Genomic DNA, 21,522 nt, shown 5'->3' with positions numbered 1-21,522 from the left:
AATCACATCAAAAAGGTTGTTTACGTGATAAGTCATTACAAAACATCATCCTCCTGTGATGATGGCGTCTTCTTTGTCTTTTCTGCCAGTAGAAACATCCGGTGTTGGTCACATGACTCGTGATCAACACAACCTTTTTGTCTTTCCTTGGGTTTGTTGTTTTGTTGTATTTCCTTATTATTCATGTACAGCACTTTGAATCGCCTTGTTGCTGAAAACGTGCTATATAAATAAAATTACCTTATGGAAAAAGTGTCTCCATAGGGGTTTTGTCAATTTTACTAATTTCGATAGAGCCGAAAAACTACAAAGATTTTTATTGACGTTTTCTCAAAATTGGTACCTTTCCATTGAACTAATTTATCTTTGTAATTCCAATTGGCGCAGTTATATTGTCAATGGAAATGCAGCTAGAGACTAAAGTGATCCCAACTCCGAAAATATCAATAAAATTTTATTTGTGTAGCACCTTTCAGCAGCAAGGCATTTCAAAGGGCTTTACATCATAAAGGCACAAAAATACAAAGTCAACAACATTACATTTTGCCATTGTTACACATCAGATTATTGATTAATGTTTTGTGATTATGTTTCAAAAGCAGCTCTAAACAGCTGGGTTTTTAGTCTAGATTAAAAGGAACTCGGTGTTTTGGCTGTTTTGCCGTTTTCTGGTAGTTTGTTCCAGATTTGTGGTGCATAGAAGCTGAATGCTGCTTCTCCATTTAGACCAGAACCAGAAGACCTGAGAGGTCTGAAAGGTTAATACAAGAACAGCAGATCTTTAATGTATTTTGGTGCTAAGCCGTTCAGTAACAACAATATTTTAAAGTCTATTCTAGCCAGTGTAAGGACTTGAAAATTGGTGTGATGTGCTCTGACATCATAGCTTTAGTCAGAACACCTGCAGCAGCGTTCTGAATCAGCTGCGGCTGGAGGACTGATTTTTTATTTTTTTATTTTTTTTCCTGACACTGTTGCAGTAATCAATGCGACTAAAGATAAACGCATGGATGAGTTTCTCTAGAGCTCGCTGAGACATTAGTCTTCTAACCCTGGAAATGTTCTTCAGGTGATAGAAGGATCCTGATCTGTGCATGTCCGCCTGCAGGAGACAGGAAAACGCTCCTGGCCTGAAGCGTCTCTGCGGCTGGACTGACTCTGTGGGAGTTTGGGAGTTTAAACATCCAGAGTAAACTACATATCTCGTCTTTGTGCACCTTGTTTGGTCATATCAGCCAGAGAGGATTCTCTGTGCTGCTTTAAATCAGCAGGTATCTCTTCTGCTTCTCTCTCAAAACAGGATGTGAAGCAAGTCCACTTCCTGTGTGGCTTGTTGTGCTCCGATAACAAGCTGCACGTCGGCCTTATATCTGTTCCTCTTTATGATTTCCCCTGAAGTTTTTGCTGTTGTTGAACCCTCAGTTCCCCCTAAAGTGCCTTTGATTTCGTTTTTATTCAGAAGCACGAACCTCAGCAGGTTCATGGATTAATTCGACTTACCTTTCCCTCTTCTGAAAAGAAGTCTCGACTACAAAGGTTTCACTTATTTTTCCTCCCTCCTTTGATGGGAATTCTCTGCTTTGATGTAGCTTGAACTTTCCTGCAGCATGATGCCTGCTTTACTGTCTGTAATGAGATGCTGCTAATAAAAACGTTCCTTCTCAGACGCTAAACGAGGAGTTTAAATCCAAAATAAGAAACTGTGTTCAACGTGAAAGATGTCAAAGGTTGTCTTCTTTGAAATGGCACTTTTAAAGATGAAAGGAGTACGTTTTGCTCCTTCCTCCTGCCTTTGCTTTAAATTTGGACAAATCTCGCTACTGCAGCACTTTGCTGAAATATTCAAAGCAATTAATCTGTTTTGCATCTTGTTGTGTCACATCTGCAAACTTCAATGTATTAAATGGATATTTGAGGCGTCAAACCAACTCAGAGTAGTGCATAATTGTGAGTTTGAATTAACAAATAAAAGTCTGTAAAGTGTGGTTTCCTTTGATAGTAGTGAATAAAATCAACCAAATTAATATGTAGTCCAACTGAAATTATCTCCTTTTGTAGTCTGGAAATTATAATACAGATTCAGCTTAATTAAAAAAAATTAATATTTGATTTGATTGATTTATGTCATTAGGACAGTGAAAACATGTGCATACATAACCAAGAACAAAATGATATTTTTACCACTACTTTTCTGTTTGAAAAGGAGTTGAACACTTATTCAATCCTTCCTCTTATCTCAATTTAATTTAATATACTACTTACTGACTCAATAGTTATTGAAAATTTGTAATTAAAAGATGGTCATAATATTCATGTGCCTGTTCAATATACTGTTAAAACAAATAAATTATATTACAGACAAAGTAGTAAACTAAAATAATGACAATTGTAAATAACTGGACATAGAGAATCAGAATAATTACCAACTCTTCTCCAATTTACACCTATAAATTCTTCTTAAACTGTTATATAACAATAAATAAAATGTTAAAAAAAAAACCTTATGATAATAAGATAACCATAATAAAACAATTACATGACATGCTTTTCAGAAAAAATAGTGAAAACCATCTCCTTTTTCATACATTTTTATCAGAAACTCATAAAACTCATTGCAAGATGACAAAATGTAGTCAAATTTCAGAAATTTTAACTTCTCTCCGTCTCATCTTGTCTTTGATTTGTACATGTAGGTGCAGGTGATTTTTAATTTTTTTTCCCGTGTGGTTGTAGAGCGGTTCAAACCGTCAGTGTAACTGAAGAAGGGTTCATACAGAGGGCAGCATTGCTCTGCCTGCTGGGCTGCCTTTTATGGGGTTTGACCTTTTCACCTTTCAGTGATTATGATAAAACAATGAATGTGTTGAAGATGGAGTCAAAAATCTCCTGTGGGAGTAACCAGATGAGAATCGTTATTAAAGCTTTTATGGAAATGTAAAGTTTGGTCGTCAGTAAGGACTTTCCGTTTCATTTCTGGGGTTAATTAGAAAGGATTATGTCTGCGTGTTTGACAAACGCAGCAGCTACTCCCTCCCTATTGCCTTAACTCAGATTAATCTTCTAATTCTGTTGGAACTCAGCTGGACGGGTCCGCGGTTCCACTGGAAGCAATGCAGAGGTGACCGGGAGGTGGAGGAGCAGATAAGAGAGACGGATTCAGCAGGAAGTGACTCATCAAGTTGTGATCCACTGAGTGTGATGTTTTATTTTCTAACAGGGACGGTATCCGTGTTTTGGATTTATTTATTTCCCCCCCAGTAGACAAGAGTTTATCTTTTTTGCAGGTTTCAGCACCATCTGTAATATCTGGTTTATATAAATTAGAATTTCAGTAATGGTTGTTTCAAACAAAATCACAATTCCTAGAAATGTTTGGTTGGTAATTCATGCCTTTCTATTTCCCTACGAAGTGAATAAAGTTACACTAACATTTGTAATTAATTTGTGTGTTAATTCAGTTCAATTATATCAAACAAATTCACAATAAATGTAGCATCAGATCCAGTTTACATAGATGAATCATAAAGGCAGATTTAAAACCAATTAAATTAATTACAAATAAATTTATCTTGCTGACTTTTTTCATTCATCTTGTGGATGCGTGTGGCGGCAGTGGAAAAGAAAACCTCTATTTAACAGGAACAAATCTCCAAAATCTTAATCGTACTGGATAAATTATTAAATTTAACAAATAATTTAACAAATAAAGTCACAGAAATGTTCTGCAGGTCTTATTTTAAATCAAATTTGAGTCAAAACATAAAGTTTTAAGGACATAATGTTTGTTGATCAACAGATCAACAAACATTATGTCCTTAACATTATGTCCTTTGAGTCCATAAACATATGGACTCAAAAAAGGTGGGAATTTTCAGTTTTCATTCATCTAATAAATCCAGGTGTATTTACAGAGTTTCTACTTGGTTTTTAAAAAGCATGGAGAACTGTGGAATATGATTTCACTGCTTTCCAGAGATGGGTAAATATTTGTATTTCCAAATCTTTCCCAATGTCATTTTGTTTCATTCCTTCCTCCCTTATTCACTTCCTTCTTTTATTTTTTTTGTTTTCTCCCTTTCTTGTGTCCTTCTTCTCTTCCTTGGGCACTTATTTTACTTTTTTTTTGTCTTTCTCTCCTTGTATCCCATCTTTGTCTTTTCTTATTCTTCTTCCCTCATTTCTTCTAGATTATTCTTTTCCCCATAAATTATAGAACTGTCTTCCTTAAATTTGTGGCGAACTTCAGTATTTTATTTTTAAAAACTTACTGAGACCTCTAGAAAGACAAAAAGAATGCTTAATGTTTACATCAAAAGTGAGACGTGATGATTTAGTTGGCGATTATTTCACAGCAGAAAATCAGAAACTGTCTGTAGTTTATCTGGACTCCAGACGTGACCGTGGCTCATTATTAATTGCGATGTGTGTTTTTGTGCTGCAGCATGTGGAAGGGCGTCAACGTGAACTGCACAGACAGCTCAGGATACACACCTTTACATCACGCTTCGCTCAACGGACACAGGTAAAACGCTCCCCCTGCATCCATTCACACTCATTTTCTTGGGCCACATTAAAGTCATGAACGCTCTTAAAGGGCCAGTTGTTCCAGAATCCATTGATAAAACCAATTAAACTGTTAAAATATTAATAAATCGCTGTCCCTGCAGAATTTTGTGATTGATTGTTTTTGTGGGGTTTTTTAAAATAAAAATTACAGATTTTGTGGCACTAATATTTTTAAGGATTTTGTTTTACGATACTTGTGCTAATGTATGAAGTTAAATGTGACTTTTTATCACATTTAATATTAATCACAGACTATAACTTGACACCAAGTAAGGCAGCAGTCACTTATACACAATGTTTTTGACCAATTTGGAGAAATTTTTTTAATAAAATAAAATAAACTGTGGAGATATGTTGATTTTGTGTGAATTTTGCATATTTGTTAAAACCTAAAAGGACTTATTGATGTAATTTAGAGGGCCACATAAAAACCAACAGCGGGCCAGATTTGGCCCCCAGGCCTTGAGTTTGACACATGTGATCTAAACTGATCTAGAGGAGCAATATAGGATATGCATCTGGTTTAAAGTTTACCTGTGTTTCCTGCTCCTTTATGTCAGCATCATTGCTGTGCTTCTTTAGTTGGGACTTCTCAGAAAACACATGGGATTATCTTTCCATTTGTTCCGCTCGGTGGAACTGAGGGATTAATGTTTGGGGGCAATAATGTGGATTTCTTCCCTTAGATCAGCTGGGGAAGGAAAGAAATGAAAATACAGACTTACTAAAACTTAGGCTGCCAGTAAAAAGCCTCAGAGATCTTAACATTTAGTTAGGAAGTAAAGAAAGAAAATACATGGAGCTGTTCTCAGGCTGGTAGTTACTATGTTTTTTCAAAAAATTTCCTTGATTTTTATTGAATCTCCCAGGTTGAAAGCAAACATTCTCCTCGTGTAACTCAGCTCCCGCCTGTCACCACAATCAGATGGAATAATCTGGGAATATTACGACATTAAAATGAGGCGAGCAGCTCATTAAAATGCTGAGCTCCTGGGAGACGTTTTGCCCTTTTGTCTCCCTTCTGACATTTTCAATGCTAATCAAGCTTCACGTAATTTCCTATTTCCTCTTTGGATGGAGAGGACAAATGCAGCCTGAATTCTGTCAAAATAAAACACATTTTAGTCAGAATAACAAGATCAAATTGATGCTAGGAAGTGGGATTATTTTTGCATAATGCAGTATCCTCATCTTAACTTAAAGATGAACCAAGTATTTTGTATGGATATTATTGTTTATATCCAGAATTAGTGAGGAAATTTGAGACATATATGCTTTCTGAGACGTATATACTGTTATTAATTAATGTTTCTGTTCTTTTAGGGAAGTGGTGCTGAAGCTGCTGCAGTCCGAGGCGTCTCCAAACCTGGCTGACAGTAAAGGCTGCTTCCCGCTGCACCTGGCCGCCTGGCGGGGTGACGTGGACATCGTCCGCATCCTCATCCACCACGGCCCGTCACACGGCCGGGTCAACCAGCAGGTAATCCCAGTAATCCCATTGTTATCCTCAGGTAACCCTGTAATCTGGAATAAACCTGCTCCTTCTTCCTTTATTTAGCACTGCTGACTTTTGAAGTTGATGCCACGAATTCAGGAAACCAGAAATAAATAAATCCCGAGTGTCAGATTGTTAGCATGCCATATTGTCTCATTTACAGTAGTATCTAATATCTAACAGTAATATTTTTTTGACGTTATTTAATGTAAAGCTAGAAGCCAAAATACTGATAGTCATTAATTAATTCAATGGAAATGTCAGAGAAAGATGGAAGAAATGAAAGTGAACAAAGATCCTGATAAATAGGAAATGAGCACAAGTTTTTACTTTATGCAGGTTTTTTTATGCAACATATTTTGGCATTGGGTGTTGAACATTTTTAAAAGGAAAACTTCCTTCTATATTAAAATTAGATTCTTAGTTTTGCACATAACATTTGAGTTTTTGGAAAAATCATGAGCGGGAAACACTTTTGTATATTTAAGTATTTTTATTTACACGTGGCAGCTGATTTCCGACTATTTTTTCTTTGCCAAAAGTAGTTTACATTTGTATTTATTTTATAATTTGTCTGACACACTAAAAGTATTTTGTGATTATATTTATATATAAATATATTTTGTATTCTGTTTTATAAAGTAAAAAGGAGTTACTTATTTGTTTGGCCAAATAAATAAACAAACAAAGCACCCGTTCTGCAGAACAAGTGGAATATTGTCTGTGATATTCATATCAGGGTATTAAAACAACATAATGTGATACTTTTTATTTTGGCAATATCGCCCTCCTCTATTTCAGATTATTCTTGTTTTATGTCTAATAGTTTGGATTATGAATGTTTTTTAATTTTTGTCTTAAACATTCAGTTTACTTTCATGGCTCCTCGTCTTGGAACAATGGCTGCACGTTTGCGTTTTATCTCTGCTCTTGCTTGAGGTAAAAGCATCGTCTTCTCCACCGCTGCATTTCTGAGATCATGCGATCCGACGCCGCTGCAGGTTCTGTTATGGTGGCCTCTGTCGGAGCGAGCTCATCCCTTCCCGTTTCTGACAGGCTGCTGGGAGCGTTCAGCCTGCCGCCGCTGTCATTCCTTATCTGCGAAAACGACCTTCTTCTCCTCCCTCACGCTCTTCCTGTCCGTCTTCGCTTGCAGCATATTGACGGCGGCACGGATCACTGGCGCAGGAAGTGGCAGTGAATCAGAACCGCTGTGGAAAACACTAAATGGATGTGTGGGTGATGCCGGCGTAAAGCAGTAATGGACCCTGTAGGTTATTGGGAGGGTTATTTAGCCTAACTAATAACTCAGTTTTCCTCTGTCTCCATTAGCCAAATGCTTCTCCTATGGGAGCTGTTGCTTTAATTGTTTGCAATGAGAAATGATGCACCTTGCCCCTGAAATTAAGAGGTTTGTCAGCAAGTGAACATGCGTAATTTCCTGTTTTTATTTACCCACTCAGTGACTGAAAGAGCTGGGAGAGCAGCTGTGTACAAACGAGTAAAAGCTGCTGATGCAAAAGATATCGTACAGACATTACGACCTTCGTCTTCTGGTGTCTGCTTGTTTGGAGTAGATATTCTAGTCAAATTGTAATTTTTAGGTTTGTTGGTGAATCACTTCTGAAATTTTATGGATTTGACCACAAGGTCTGGATTTTGAGATTAGCTTTTTTCAGATGTGGAAGCAGAAAAATCATATATTTAAATTTTTTTCCCCATAATAAAACCATATAACTGTGCAAATTGGAATTACGAAAATAAATTAGCTTAACTCACATTTTGTCATAAAGGTTTTGAGCTAGGATTTTCATCTGTATCGAAATTTCTGAAATGGAAACACTTTTCCTTTTTTGCATCACACAAGTTGTCATTGACAATCAGATGTTGCTACTGGTGGGAGAGACGAAGAAGACGACAGGAAGTAGCAGGAGAATGATGGCATGCCATGTCTCGTAAGGACTTATCAGATGAATAAACTTTCATGTGTCATTTTAATTGCATTTTTTATTTAATGGAAACACCACAGTTGTTGGTGAACATTGACAAAGTTTTGCTCACATTTGTGATGGACACGTTTTGTGGATTTAGTTCTGTCTTTTCCTTCCATCCATCCGTCTTTTTTTTTTTGTAACATTTTAAGTTTTGAGTTCATAAAATTAATCGAATAAATTGGTGATTCGATGATCATCCTGGAAAGAGAGCCAATAAAACTTATAATAGTTGCAAAAAAACACCTAAAAGGAGAATCTCCTGGTAGATTCCCAAACGTTCACTTGAGTTTGTCCAAAGATAAAATTTGAAAAGATATTGTACCTAAAATAATAATGCAGAGAAACCTTGTTGCAGTTATTGATGTGAGGTACAGTAGTTGTTGTTTTCAGGTGGGAGTTAAATTGATTGGCTGTTTGAGTTTGTTTAGAAGCCTAAGTCTAGTATTTTCTCTCTGGCTGTCATAGGTTGCCATTAAACTTATTTTCATTCATATCTTGAGAACTAAAAGTTTTAGAACGTCACCCGGTTCTACCAATTCAGACACTATAGTTGTGTCAGTAAAACTAGTTTTAAATCTGATTTAAGATGTTGTTTTATTCGTCCTTAGTGGTGTTTGTGAAGAGATGAATGACATCAATAAGGAGAATTACTTGGAAGTAAATGAAAAATGGTGTGTAAGTAGGTTAATCCCACTCTGCAATCAATAGGTGATTATTGGAAGTTGGTGGATGTTATGAGGGAGAGGTAGACCAGTTCCAGCTCACTGCTTGTTGCCTAATTGGTCCCAGTAGTTTCCATTGACGGCTTGTTTTTGTTTATCGCAGGAGCATGTGAGTGTGAGAGGTCTGGCTGCCTGGATGGAGAATGTGATTACTATATTCTGAGTGTATGTATGTGCAGGAGAGACAGTGATTGATAGTGAAGGATTGCTTGTTTACCGAAGGCGTGCACTCGGCTTCTGGAGGCCAAGTGAATGTTTTGAAGGCTGACAACTTACTTGTTGTGATTTCTTTCTCTGATTGACTCTAAAGCAGCTGGCTTACTCAAGCCTGGACTTTGATATGTTGATTTTTTTTTTTTCTAATTTGTTTTGGAGTAAAGTCACACCTTCATAAAGGAAATTACTTAAAGTTAGTATGGGAATCCGTCATCCTTCCATTTTTTTGATATTGTTGAATTATTAATGCTTTAAATAAATAAATGTAATAATTTTTTCAAGTTGATCTATTTTTCTAGCTTTCCTGCTGTGAGGGGATATAATGTTTAAAATAGAGAACAGAGAAGTATCCTTACATTAGCCGTTAACATGATTAGCAATTGTAGGATAGCGAAAGCAGTAATGTTTGTCTTTATTTCCCAAATATATAGATTATTACCTTTACTGTGAGATTTCCAAAAGCTTCATAACAGAGGATGAAAGCTATAAAGAACACAAGAGCGTCTGTTTTACCTTCCTGTTATCTGCTCAACATCTTGCTCTCTTCTTATATATAACTGCCTGAATGAGCTGCAGACAGAAATAAAATGCAGCTTTTACAGCAGATATATTCCAGCAATGTTATGTTTTCCACCAGCAGAAGGAATAAAGTTACTTTGTTTTGCTTTCCTCCTCCTTTCTTCACTCTCCTAAAGAAGACATCAGCAGCCTGCTAAAGAGCAGCACACCTTTCACCAGTAAGGCCTACTGGGAATCATGTGAACCAAGCCAAAGGTTACAGACTCATGAGGTCATTTGCCTTTCATAACTTTCCCCCCAATTTATTTCTGTACAAATACCCGTAAGCATTCACCTCACATTCTTGGTAACTCGACGCTCCATGTAGCTACGACACAGCAAAAATGAAACCATATGTTTCCCAACGATCAACATGTGAACTCTCTGAGAACACAGGCTACTGCTGGGAGAAACCGCTCTGGGAAAGGCCTCCGCCACGCCGACGGCTGCCAAAACACACAGTCACACTGAGCCGTTGGGCACTTTCTTATGAGTAATCTGTTTAAGGAGAAAGAGGCGGCATCCGTATGGTTTCCACAGCCCGGTTCGGTCTTATTAAAGTTCAGCTAACGAGAACCGGCTCATCTCCGTGTGATCCCAAACAAATTACCACCCTAAGTGATTATTGCAAGATGCGAGCAGATTGTGTGTGTGAGGGCGTTTAATTGAGGTGTCATGTAGAAACACTAATAAAAAAAAAAGTGTTTGGATTTACTTTGCAGTTGCGTAAATAAAACCAGAGCTGTGTTTAACTTTGTAGGAAGGTCAGTTTTAATAGAAAGTGTTCACCAGGCAGAAAACATTTGAAGATTTTTATACAATTCCTCTGGTGTCTCAATCATTTTCTAACCAAATCGGGTAATTTTTAAGAAACTTTTGCCATAGAGATTATAAATAGTTTAAGGTTTATGAAAAGAACATTTCTTAAAAAGCAGTTTGCATTCATTTGTATGTTAAGCAGATGATTTCTCAATGCTCCACATTTCTTTTGGCATCTCTGCTGTTAATCCATCCATTTGGACGTCAATTTTTGTATAATCTCTCTACATCCAGTAGAGTCCAGGCTCTTCCTTTCTCAGTTTTTCCTTCGGATTATCTTGGATTTAAGTCCGAAATTACAGTTGGTTTGATCAGAAACATTTAGGAAGAGCAAAATCTCTGAAATACTTTATTTATCTTTTATTTAGTTTAATTAATTTTGATTTACGGATCTCTTTTTAAAACAACTAAATTATCAAGAGTCAGCACTCATCTTTAGTTTCTAGAAGGTCAGAAATCTGATGTACCGTAGTGATGGACTCTGACCTGAACCTTCAGAAACACTTAAAGATAATTACAAAGTCAGCCTTCTATCAGCTGAAGAACATTCAGAATTAATGGACTAATGTCCCAGCAAGAACTATTGAAACTTATCCATTCATCAGAGAATACTTTTAGTTTATGGCTTAGCACCAAAATATACTAAAGATCTGTTGATGTTGTAGCTTCCAGACCACTCAGATTGTCTGGTTTTGGTTTACTTTGCATCCTCAGAGTCAGAACCAAATATGGAGCAGCAGCATTCAGTTTTTAGCTCTTTTACTCTGAAATAAATGACCAGAAAAACCACAAAACTGCTTAAACATTGCTGAAGGCTAAAAAACATACTAAGGTGTAGGTGGTTTTCAGTCTGTCACTGTTTTCCTTTACTTTACAACTTAATTCCTTTGCTTGCTTTTTGTTGTTTTTTTTGCCTTAGAAAAAAAGGCAAAGAAAACAGGAGTTTTGTGGATAATAAAAATACTTTGGTGTAAAAAAAGTGCTTATTACTAGAATAATCCATCATTAGAGGCTCTGTGTTGTGATAGATTGGTAATTATTTTTTTGTTTTCACACTCTTATGAACTTCAGCCTGTTAATCACCGCAGACTTTCAGTTTCTTTTTCTCACATTTTGCCATTTTAATCTAAAGATGTGTTAAGAGGGAACAGAGATTGAAGTAATTATCCTCATTTCTCTCATCCTCTTATTCTACAACTCGTTTCTCTGAGCTGCCAGGATTATGGGATGAAGCGACAGAGCTCATCCTGCACGTCAATCCATCAGGCGTTGCTGCAGAAAACCTTCAAACAACTCTGCTCCACCTGCTCTGGTTATAAATGTAGCTGCTGCAGCACAGATTTTTTTATTTTGTGGAACATATTAAAGAGAAAACAGGAAGTTATTTATCTCTTCTGGTCCAGTCAAGATTCCAACACATTTTTGAAAAGTTTGCAGAAGTTTAAAATCTGTTTGTCCTTTCTTCTGCCTGTCCATGTATAACTAAATAGGATCTACTTCAGGGGTGTCCAAAGTGTGGTCCGGGGGCCATTTGCGACCCTTGGAATGCTTTTGAGTGGCCCACTGCCACAATTCAAGAATAATAATAATTTGCCAGCCCCTTGCGCAGGCATTTGTAGCATGAAGACTTTTTATTTTTAATTAAGACAAAATTATTACAGACAAATTAAAGTCTTACAATGAAAAATGTTGGCGACAACTCAAAGTATTCAGTAACCAAGCTTTTGTCCTTGAATTTATAAAATGTGGCTGTATACTTTTAAATAAAAGTGACATAAATCTTGTTTTTATTGCTACGACTAGATAAATAAATTACAGACAAGATGTTTCAAAAACCTGCAAAACTCTGTTAACATTTTGGATCTAGGATAATTTATACACCCTTTGCAACAAAAAAAAACATGACTACTTGTTTAATGTATTGGAGCTTAGCTTGTTGAGTAGGGAAAAAATAAATCACAGTGTCTTGTTTTTCCTCTTTTATGCCTTAGTTTTTTGGGCCAAGTGTCAAAAAATTTGGACATTCCTGATCCACTTGGCCGTTTAGTCCAGTTGTGTTTGTCCTGGCCAAATGTAACCAAAACAAAAGTAAGCTATTTGTTTGGTTGCTTGTTGACAGGATTCCTGCTCAGCAGCCAATGTGCAACAATGAACCAAGTGCTGATGATATTGAGAGACTGTCAGACTGCATGTAATGGAAATATATAACCCGCTCTGAGATCACAGAGCGAGGATTTCTCTGTTTCCACTCCTCTTCTGCTTCATCTCCTCATCCTGTCACGCCGAGTCTGAGCTCATCTCTTTGTCACTCTCCTTTCTGTCGAGGAAATCACATTTTTCCAATCTGAAGCGGCGTGTGTGAGACACAGTGGATCAGACCGCTACGTTTTATTGTCCATTTAAGGCTGCAGGGACAAATGGGTCAGTGGCAGAACCAACAATAGCTTCAGTTTTTGTGCCAGTGGTTCCTGGATCACATTTGTGATGTTCTTTCAGTATTTTTTAGTTTCTGGGTTGTTTTTACTCTTTTTAGAGCAGATATTTATTGATATTAGTGGCTTCCAGATGACCATTTGAAGCAGCGTTCTTATTGTAAAGATTTAATTCTTTACACAGTACAGAATGTAAATTAAAATATATTCTGAATGAATATAGTAAATAAAAAGTAATTTACAATAATTTAAAGAAAGTATATAATTATACTTAATTATTACATCAACATTATCTTTTGTTTGATCCAAATTTACAATAAGATAAGATAAAGGTAATTTTATTTCATTTTATTTATACAGCACATTTTCAGCAACAAGACATTTGAAAGTGCTTTGCATATGTTTGAGGAAATACAAACAAAACAAAAAAAGAAAAGCAAAAGAAAACCAAAACAATAAAGCTTAAGATTTTTTTACATACCAAAAAAATGTCAACATATATAACATATACATACTGTATATTTTATGTTACACATAACATATATATGAATAAATATCAGTATTTATTCGTATATCTCACATCCTCAGATCAGTCACCAGTGCAACTTTTGAGAAAATGAATCTATTACACACTTAAAATGTAATAATTGAGACAGTATTTCTACTGACTTGTGTTCATTAACTTTGCTTTATTTGTATTTTAACAATATGTAAACAATTTGTCTCTGAATGCATCTACTGCTTCCAGGAACAATATCTAAACAATATGTGGTTCATCGGTTTGGATTCAGAAATGCAGTGCTGGATTTGCTTCTATAGCTACATGTATACTATACTTTTTCTTTTTCTTGGGGTCGGTCGTTTATTTATTTCGGTGTGACCTCAGGGAATACCAGCGACGCTGCTGATGGAGGCTGTTTGGAGACTGAGGACATGGTCAGACATTCTCAGACAGTCCATGACCTTTAAAATGCCCAGACAGACTTTTCTTAAAATATTTAGCTAGACAAATAAAAACGAAAAGATTCATTCATGGATATTAAGCTATAATAAGTTGCTGATTTCAGTTTATAAAAGTTGTACTTCTTGTGTTGGAGGTCTTATTATTTTGAATAAAGCTGTCCAGTGTTAAATGTTTGAGATGTTTTAAAATCAAAATAATTGTGTCCTGCAGATCTGAAGACAATCCTGTGTCCTAATTAGAGGTACATGTTTTCATTTAGGAGGCTCCAAATAATCCAACATTGTTCAAAAATGTTCTTGGAACCTGAGATTAGTCCAGTCAGGTGTTCCTAAATGAGTTTGAAATTTAGGTCCTGTGGTCAAAAAGACCTCCATTTTTAATCCTGTATTCTTTCTCTGTTTTGAAGAATGATCTGTATTCTGTGCTGTTCTTCTCAAAACATCTCCACCTTTTCTTGCTAACCTTGTCTCCTGCTCCATTAATCCTCCAACTGTCCGTCTCAAACTCTGACCTTTTCTTCTTCACCCCTGAATCGGCTCCACCACTTCTACGTCTCTCCTTTCACCCATCATTGCTCCCATAATTCCTGCAACCATCATAGCCAATCGTCCAACGTTTTCTTTCTGTTCTGCAGAACCATGAGAGGGAGACGCCGCTCCACTGCGCAGCCCAGTACGGACACACCGACGTGGTTTCAGTTCTTCTTCAGGAGCTGACCGACCCGACGATGAGAAACAACCGGCAGGAAACTCCTCTGGACCTGGCTGCACTTTATGGACGCCTGCAGGTCACTGAGAATAAAATTTATGTGTTGTATTAAAAAAATACTGCCTTCTAACGGACTACAAGACAATATAAACACATTTGTGTGTTCAGGCGACGTGCAGTGATAGTTTATCTCCACGAATAGTTGTTTGAATTTGTCCAAAACGTAGCAGTTTCATATATCTCCTACTGGGTTTTTATGTATTCTTTCTGGTGTCAATGTAAAGATGGCTGAATACAAATGAAGTACAGCATGCTTCAGATGTTTAGATATGTGATATTAGCATAGCTAGCTGTTGCTCTCAGCAGAATTACAATCTGTTCACATTGTTCTGTTGATTTATTAAATCAGATTTTATTCTTTTGCCATGCTGAGACTTTATTGGCTTTTGCAGCTCGTAATGTAACCTGCTCTGTGCTCAGACTTTGTTCCACATAGAAACAAACTAAAGAGAGAGCAGCTGAAACACCAGTAGATAAATTTGATGCCGTTCAAAGCAAGGATCTGCAATTACGTTTCATTTTTTCTCTCATGCAATTAAATGGGAGCATATTGAAATACATTACTGGGCTAATTTAACAAGTCAGTTCAAAACAGAGAGCAAATATGCTATCGCTAGCTTACTTCTTCAGCAAGCTTCTCCATTTGAAAGCATTTTAACTGGAGAAATATTAATTTAAATGACTTTAAAATCTTAATACTGTCCTTTAAAAGCTTCTGTTTGTCCCCATATGATACAGATGGAATGTAACTTAATTTATTGGTCCTTAAAGACATCAAATTGATCAAATTTATAACATTGCTAATTGTGAAACGCATGGTTGTTCTACATCATATTAATTTATTTCAGTAACTCATTTACTAAGTGAAAGATATAATGCTGATAAATTACTCAAATAAAAATTTCAAGCCTTTAGTTCAGTTAATTCTGATAATTTTCTACTGGTAGCCGATGAATACGTATTTAATTACTTTAATTAATCAGAATGTCACATCAGACTACTAATAAAAAAAGTGTTTTTTATACAGAAATGTGGGTTTAATGAAAAATATGCTAACCTGCTGCTGCTGCTTTACACCATGGACATACTATATTAGTTCAGTTTTGTGAAAAATGTGGCAAACCACACACTGAAACACACAGATTTCTGCTGCAAATGTCTGCTGACGTTCCGACACAGTCACACATTCTGCACGCTAAGCCAGCTGTAATTGCAGTCAAGCCACACAGGTTTATCTGACTGCAGATGAATAATTTATGAACGCAACAGTCTCTTTCTGCATTATAACGAAGAAAAATGTAACTTACACTGGAGGAAAGTTTGAGACATATGTAGAACTCACTCTAGAAAACAGGAAAGCTGTAAATAAAGGTAAACCTTGTTATTTTCCTACAGAAACCTGAGCAAAAATATAAAATAAGGTCCTTCTAAATGTATTAGAATATCACCTGATGCTGTAATAGTAATCTGGTTAAGTCAGAACTAAATAAAAAAAGCATTATTGTCAGACTAATGGATGTTTTTTTATGATTTCTAATAATGAGCAGAATTACAGATGTTAATTATTGTGACTCAACACTGTTTTATATCTGATAATTAAGCATTTTTTTGAGAGCCAGGAGGAAATGTGTCATCATTTATGTGGCGTTTTGCTCTGTGTTTGTGGACAGGTGGTCCGCATGCTGGTGAGCGCTCACCCAAACCTGATGACGAGTCACACCCGCCTCCACACGCCGCTTCACCTGGCGGCACGAAACGGACACCACAGCACCGTCCAGACCCTGCTGGAGGCCGGCATGGACGTCAACTGTGTGGTGAGTTCAAGGCCTTCTGTTTTTTTTATATTCTTATGCTTATTAAAGGCGTGGCACTGCAAGTCAGCTCAGGCTGTAAATGATGATAAAAGAAAAACATGAAAAATTTTATGGACTTTTGGGATGAGCTCTGATTATGACAACTTTTTTATCACTTGACCTAAATGTTTAGACTTTTTTAACAATATATTTATTGAGTTTTTGCATATATGAAACATAGAAAATATGCATTCAAACATTGAACACCCTCCACTCACAATTAACACTCAGCGTACAAAATAATAAAAAAAGAAAATAAATAAAAACAAAAATATTCTGATGCATAAAGGTAAATAAATGAATAGATATACAGATAAATAAAATAAAATTTGAATCATTCAACTCTTTTATCGCTTTTTTATTAAAAATATTATAAATATGAATTAATATTAGTCTTTTTAGGTGATGTTCTATTTTAAAGTAGCTGTTTTTTAAGTTTATCCATGTTTCGATTACAATTATTTCCGTTATTATCAGAATCAGTTTGAACTTAAAATCAGAACCAAAATTATCCTTCCAATCACCTTCTGCAAATATCAAAGAATTGATTTAGATTAGACGGTTATTAATGTTTTTTAGAATAGAATAGAATAGAATTCAACTATATTGTCATTGCACTGTCACAAGTACAAGCAACGAGATGTAGTTTGCATCTATCCAGAAGTGCTCTACGAGATATAAATATTTATTTACAGATGTACAAGACTATGTATGTATGGACTATAAGGGGTTATAGCAAGAGATATAGATATTGTGTATAAATATAAATATGGGAGCTATATGCACAGATTATACAGAATATACAAGAATGTTAAGGAATGGATTATAGATAAATAATGGCAGATAAAATTTACAGGTTGTATGTGTGTGTGAAGAAAACAGTCCGTGATGTGTGTGGGTGTGTGTGTGTGAGGATAGTCCATGTGTTATTGTTGTATGAGAGGATAGGGGAGTACAGTCCTTATAGTTTATGTTTTATGTCAGGAGGCGTTCAAAAGCGTGACAGCTGTGGGAAAGAAGCTGTTCCGGTGCCTGGTGGTTCTGGTCCGTAGCACACTGTCCCCGTTTTAAATAAACTAATAAAATAAATTTTTTCCAGTTGGATAATTTTCTAATTTTTCAAATGGGTAGTTATCCAATAAAACAAGCTTAACTTTGATCCAAGTATTTATTTCAACATAATGAACACATGATCATGAAGGAAACCTTTTCTGATTTTAAAATACTATAATGGCGTAGTATTTAGTTTTTATGGGGTTGTGCTGTTAGTGACAGAATTATCTAATAAAGACATCCTCAGGTTGATTGATACTCACTTGGTTATTTGTAGAAACGGTTTTGGTGACACACGAGACGTGAATCCCACAGTTAAAATACTGTTAGTGGCTGTTAGCGGCTAACCATTTCTGGCTAATGACGGCAAAGTTTACTGTCTGATTCAGGGCTTCCTGTTGGTGTTGAACTAAAAGACTTTCCTATATCTTTAAAAAGTCTGAACCGAAGTACCTGTATCATTAAAATTAAGAATGTGATGACTTTCTTAAGTTTAATTAAAATATATATACTGAAATCATGCTAATAGCAGCCAAAGAAACTAGTAAGACACTGCTTGTTAACGTATGAGAAGTTTTACAAATGTAGGAGTTAAAGTGAAATCTCTCTGTGATCTGGGCAGCCAAGTAAGTTCTTTGGGGAAATTTTGTTTTTATCAGCCGAGGCGTTATGAGACAGTAAGCCTTGGTTTTGTTTTTGTTACATCCCAGCTAGATATCAGTAATAAACTACGGGGGGCCAATTTCTCCAACTCTGGCCTCAATCCACTGACTGCCAGTTTATTTCAAGACCCGGCTTAAACTTCTTTGATTTAATTGAGAGTTTCTTAACTCCTCCGCTCCATTTGATCTCCCTGAACTTTGACCCATTTGCGCACCGTTTCAATCTGTCTGGTCAGCAGATCAGAAGAATCCCAAAGCGGTGCTGTTAAAAAAAAAGAAAAGTTAAATGCTTCGCCTCTGCAGGTCAGACAGGCGCTCTTGCTAACTGTTCTTAAAGCTCCTTTAAAAACAGACAATTGCTGTTTGTAAAAACAACATAAAATATTGTTTTTTTGTTGTTGTCTCACTTCTACAAATTCGAATCTTCTGAAATCTACAAGCTGTGACTAATTGGTCAAATCAAAAAATGTTCAGTGTCATGTTTAATGCTTATATATGCTTATTTCTTTAATTTAGCAGAAGGATTTAACTGTGACATTTTGTTAAAATAATGTAATCCACCATGAAAATTGGATGCGTCTATAAGGACATTTACCTGGGTAAACCCTTTAAAATCCTCTGCTGCATTTCAGTAATTGAAGAAACGAGTAGCTGCAGACGTTTGTGTTTCATGCATGGCTTAGGAAGCCGGCAGATTAGCAGTCGTGGCGGGTTCCTTCATTTAAACTCGACGTTTTCTCCACGAGTGTGTATCAGAGAGCCATGTACTCTGAACGTGCCTCACATGGTTTGGTGGTTTGAAATGAATAATTGATTGTGAGGAAAGGGAGAGAGAGAACAAGGTGTTCATGAGGGGTCCTCATAGTTCATGGTCTCTTTTCTCTTCATGCATTCATAGGGATTAGATGTAGACATTTACTGGATGCAAAGCTTAGTTACTGATAGTTCTCTGCTGAATTGGTTAAATGAGTATTACAAATTGGTTAATTTTGTTCAGCGTAGCTTCAGAAAAGTGTCTACAATCACTGTTACAATAAAAGTAACTTACTGATATTGTGAGATGTTTGATTCAAGTGTTAACCCTTCCTTACACTCACAGCTTTTTCCTTGGAATATGAACAAAAAAAGTTAATCATGATAATGGTCGTTTTTGGCAATAGATGGTATGGCTGCAAATCAAAGCATTAAAATCTGTGAACAAAAATGGTAAAAGTAGTAATTGAATTGAATCGTATTTATTCAATTTAATACCAAAAGCCAGAATTATATGCTGGTAAAAGTTGAATCCACAGAGTGCTTTCATTTAACACTTGCTAGTAGATTTTCTTCTTTCAAACTTTGGATTATTTCTCACCCGATGTGCTGCTGTTCATTGATCATAAAGATTTGCAGGAAGAAGAAAAAAAAATACTTCAAGGGATTTATTGCTCAGAGTATGAAAAATTCAGGGAGCTGCTGAGTCTGAAGCAACATAAACAAGGAGATGTAAAAGTTTTCTCACCAAAGTTGAGACACTTAAGAGATGTTACAAATCTTTGAACAACCTTATTATTGAACTTGTTTAAGCTCCATCTTCCTGCTGTTTACAAGAAATGCATATCAGATAATCTCAAGGCACTTTGCAATCAACTAAATTCAATACATTCATTCATTATTCAGTTGGGTTAAAAAGTTTTCTGTTGAAGGAATCCCAGCCAGTCATCGACTTGCAGTGTCTCTACTGAGCAGAGCTGCTAAAATGAAGTCATTAATTTTAGTTTTTCTTGTGCAGATCCCTGAATCAGTGACACTGCAGTCATTACTGCCTTCACTCCTTTTATGTGTGTTCATGCCTACTCTGATCTGGAGAGCCGGGGTGTTTCTCAGCCTCAGGCTCCATGCCCCTGGTGAAGATGAGCACAAAGGTCTTTGATATGTCATCTCCTCTGCAGGACTCACTGCTGCTAATTTATCAAGCTTGTTATGCAGAGTGGTGCAAGCCTTTGATAAATCTCATCTTTACTTTGCACCCTGCACTTTTGACTATTTTTTTAAAATCAGAAGGGCATTAATACTGTACTCTTGTGCTTTTCAAGTTTAGCCACATATAGTGCAACAGTTTATGTTCAAAAGAACAGATAAATGGTGTGCACCAAAAATCATTTGTGTTGGATAATCTTAATTTTTTTCCGGTCGTAAGTTACTTACTAACTCCATTTACTGAAGTATTTCTTAAAGTGAGGTCTTAAATTATTAAATCTAGTAGTAGTTCAAAATTACGAGTCACTTCCATTGGTTTCTTTTTGTTTTCTTCAAATGTATTTAAATCAGAAAAAGCCAGTGGAAAATAAAATGATGTAACTGAAACCACATTAGCTGTAGTTCATACAGGTAGCTTCTGAAATCTTAGGAAAGGATTGATAGGCATGGATTTATGGCTCCAATGTGATATTTTGGTTAATGAGCATGATTCATTTGTGTCTGTGGTATTTATACAATCTCGAAAGACTGCCTGAGAGGAAAATTAAAATTTAAAAAATAATGGAAATGAAAGAAATCATTATAAAATATAGATATCTTATGCTGAATTTATTTGTTGGTGACCAACATTGCGTGCAATTTTGTTCTCTTTGGCTAATAACTTATTTTTAAGCAGTTATCAGGCACAGTTGCGCCAGTAACTTGACAGGTTGTTGCTAGGTAACCAAGAGTGAGTGAGTGAGTTGCTAGGTAATCAAAGAGTGATCTTGTCCCTTTCCACATGACATAGCATATCATACTGAATGATGTCAGTGACATCAGTAGCGCCTGTGATGTCACCAGCATGTTTACTTACATTGAATTAATCCATTCAATATGGTAAATATTGCTAATAAATATGAAATGATGTAAAATGATTATTTTAGGTACAAGGCTAATGTTAGCATAATGGCTATCATTAGCATATTGAGTCACTAGCATGTTGATACTACTTGCATCACTTAAGCTAACCTTAGCATTTTGGATCATTTTAACCTAACTCAGTACTAAACAAACAATTTTAAAATGACCGAACTAACTACTAAACAAACAAATAAAAAAACAACCTAAGTACTAAACAAGCAAGTTTAAAATGACTTTACTAGGTACTAAAACAATTTTAAAAAGACCTAACTACTAAGCTAACAATTTTAAAATGACCTACAGTGGATATAAAAAGTCTACACACCTCTGTTTAAATGCCAGGTTTTTGTGATGTAAAAAAATGACAAGACAAATATTTTCACAACTTATTCCTCCTTTAATGTGACCTATAACCTGTACAATGCTATTAAAAAACAAACTGAAACCTTTCAAGCAGAGAAATATAAAATAAAAAACTTGCAATAACCTGGTTGCATAAAATATGCACACCCTTAAACTAATACTTTGTTGCAGCACCTTTGCTTTTATTACAGAACT

The 21,522-nt window shown here is 35.9% G+C and overlaps 1 protein-coding gene across 1 annotated transcript in view; it reads left to right on the top strand.

Moving 5' to 3' along the window:
- Positions 1-21,522, top strand: part of anks1b (ankyrin repeat and sterile alpha motif domain containing 1B) — a 148,447-nt gene that overhangs the window by 42,748 nt on the left and 84,177 nt on the right. The window contains exons 2-5 of the mRNA XM_032590158.1: positions 4,442-4,522; positions 5,890-6,046; positions 14,401-14,553; positions 16,205-16,348. Coding sequence (XP_032446049.1) covers positions 4,442-4,522; positions 5,890-6,046; positions 14,401-14,553; positions 16,205-16,348 — 535 coding nt within the window. The remainder of the gene's footprint in view (positions 1-4,441; positions 4,523-5,889; positions 6,047-14,400; positions 14,554-16,204; positions 16,349-21,522) is intronic.

The sequence above is a fragment of the Xiphophorus hellerii genome, chromosome 17 (assembly GCF_003331165.1).
Source record: "Xiphophorus hellerii strain 12219 chromosome 17, Xiphophorus_hellerii-4.1, whole genome shotgun sequence".
NCBI lineage: Eukaryota > Metazoa > Chordata > Actinopteri > Cyprinodontiformes > Poeciliidae > Xiphophorus > Xiphophorus hellerii.
Note: the sequence above shows the minus strand (reverse complement) of the source record. Positions and strands in the feature narration are given on the sequence as shown.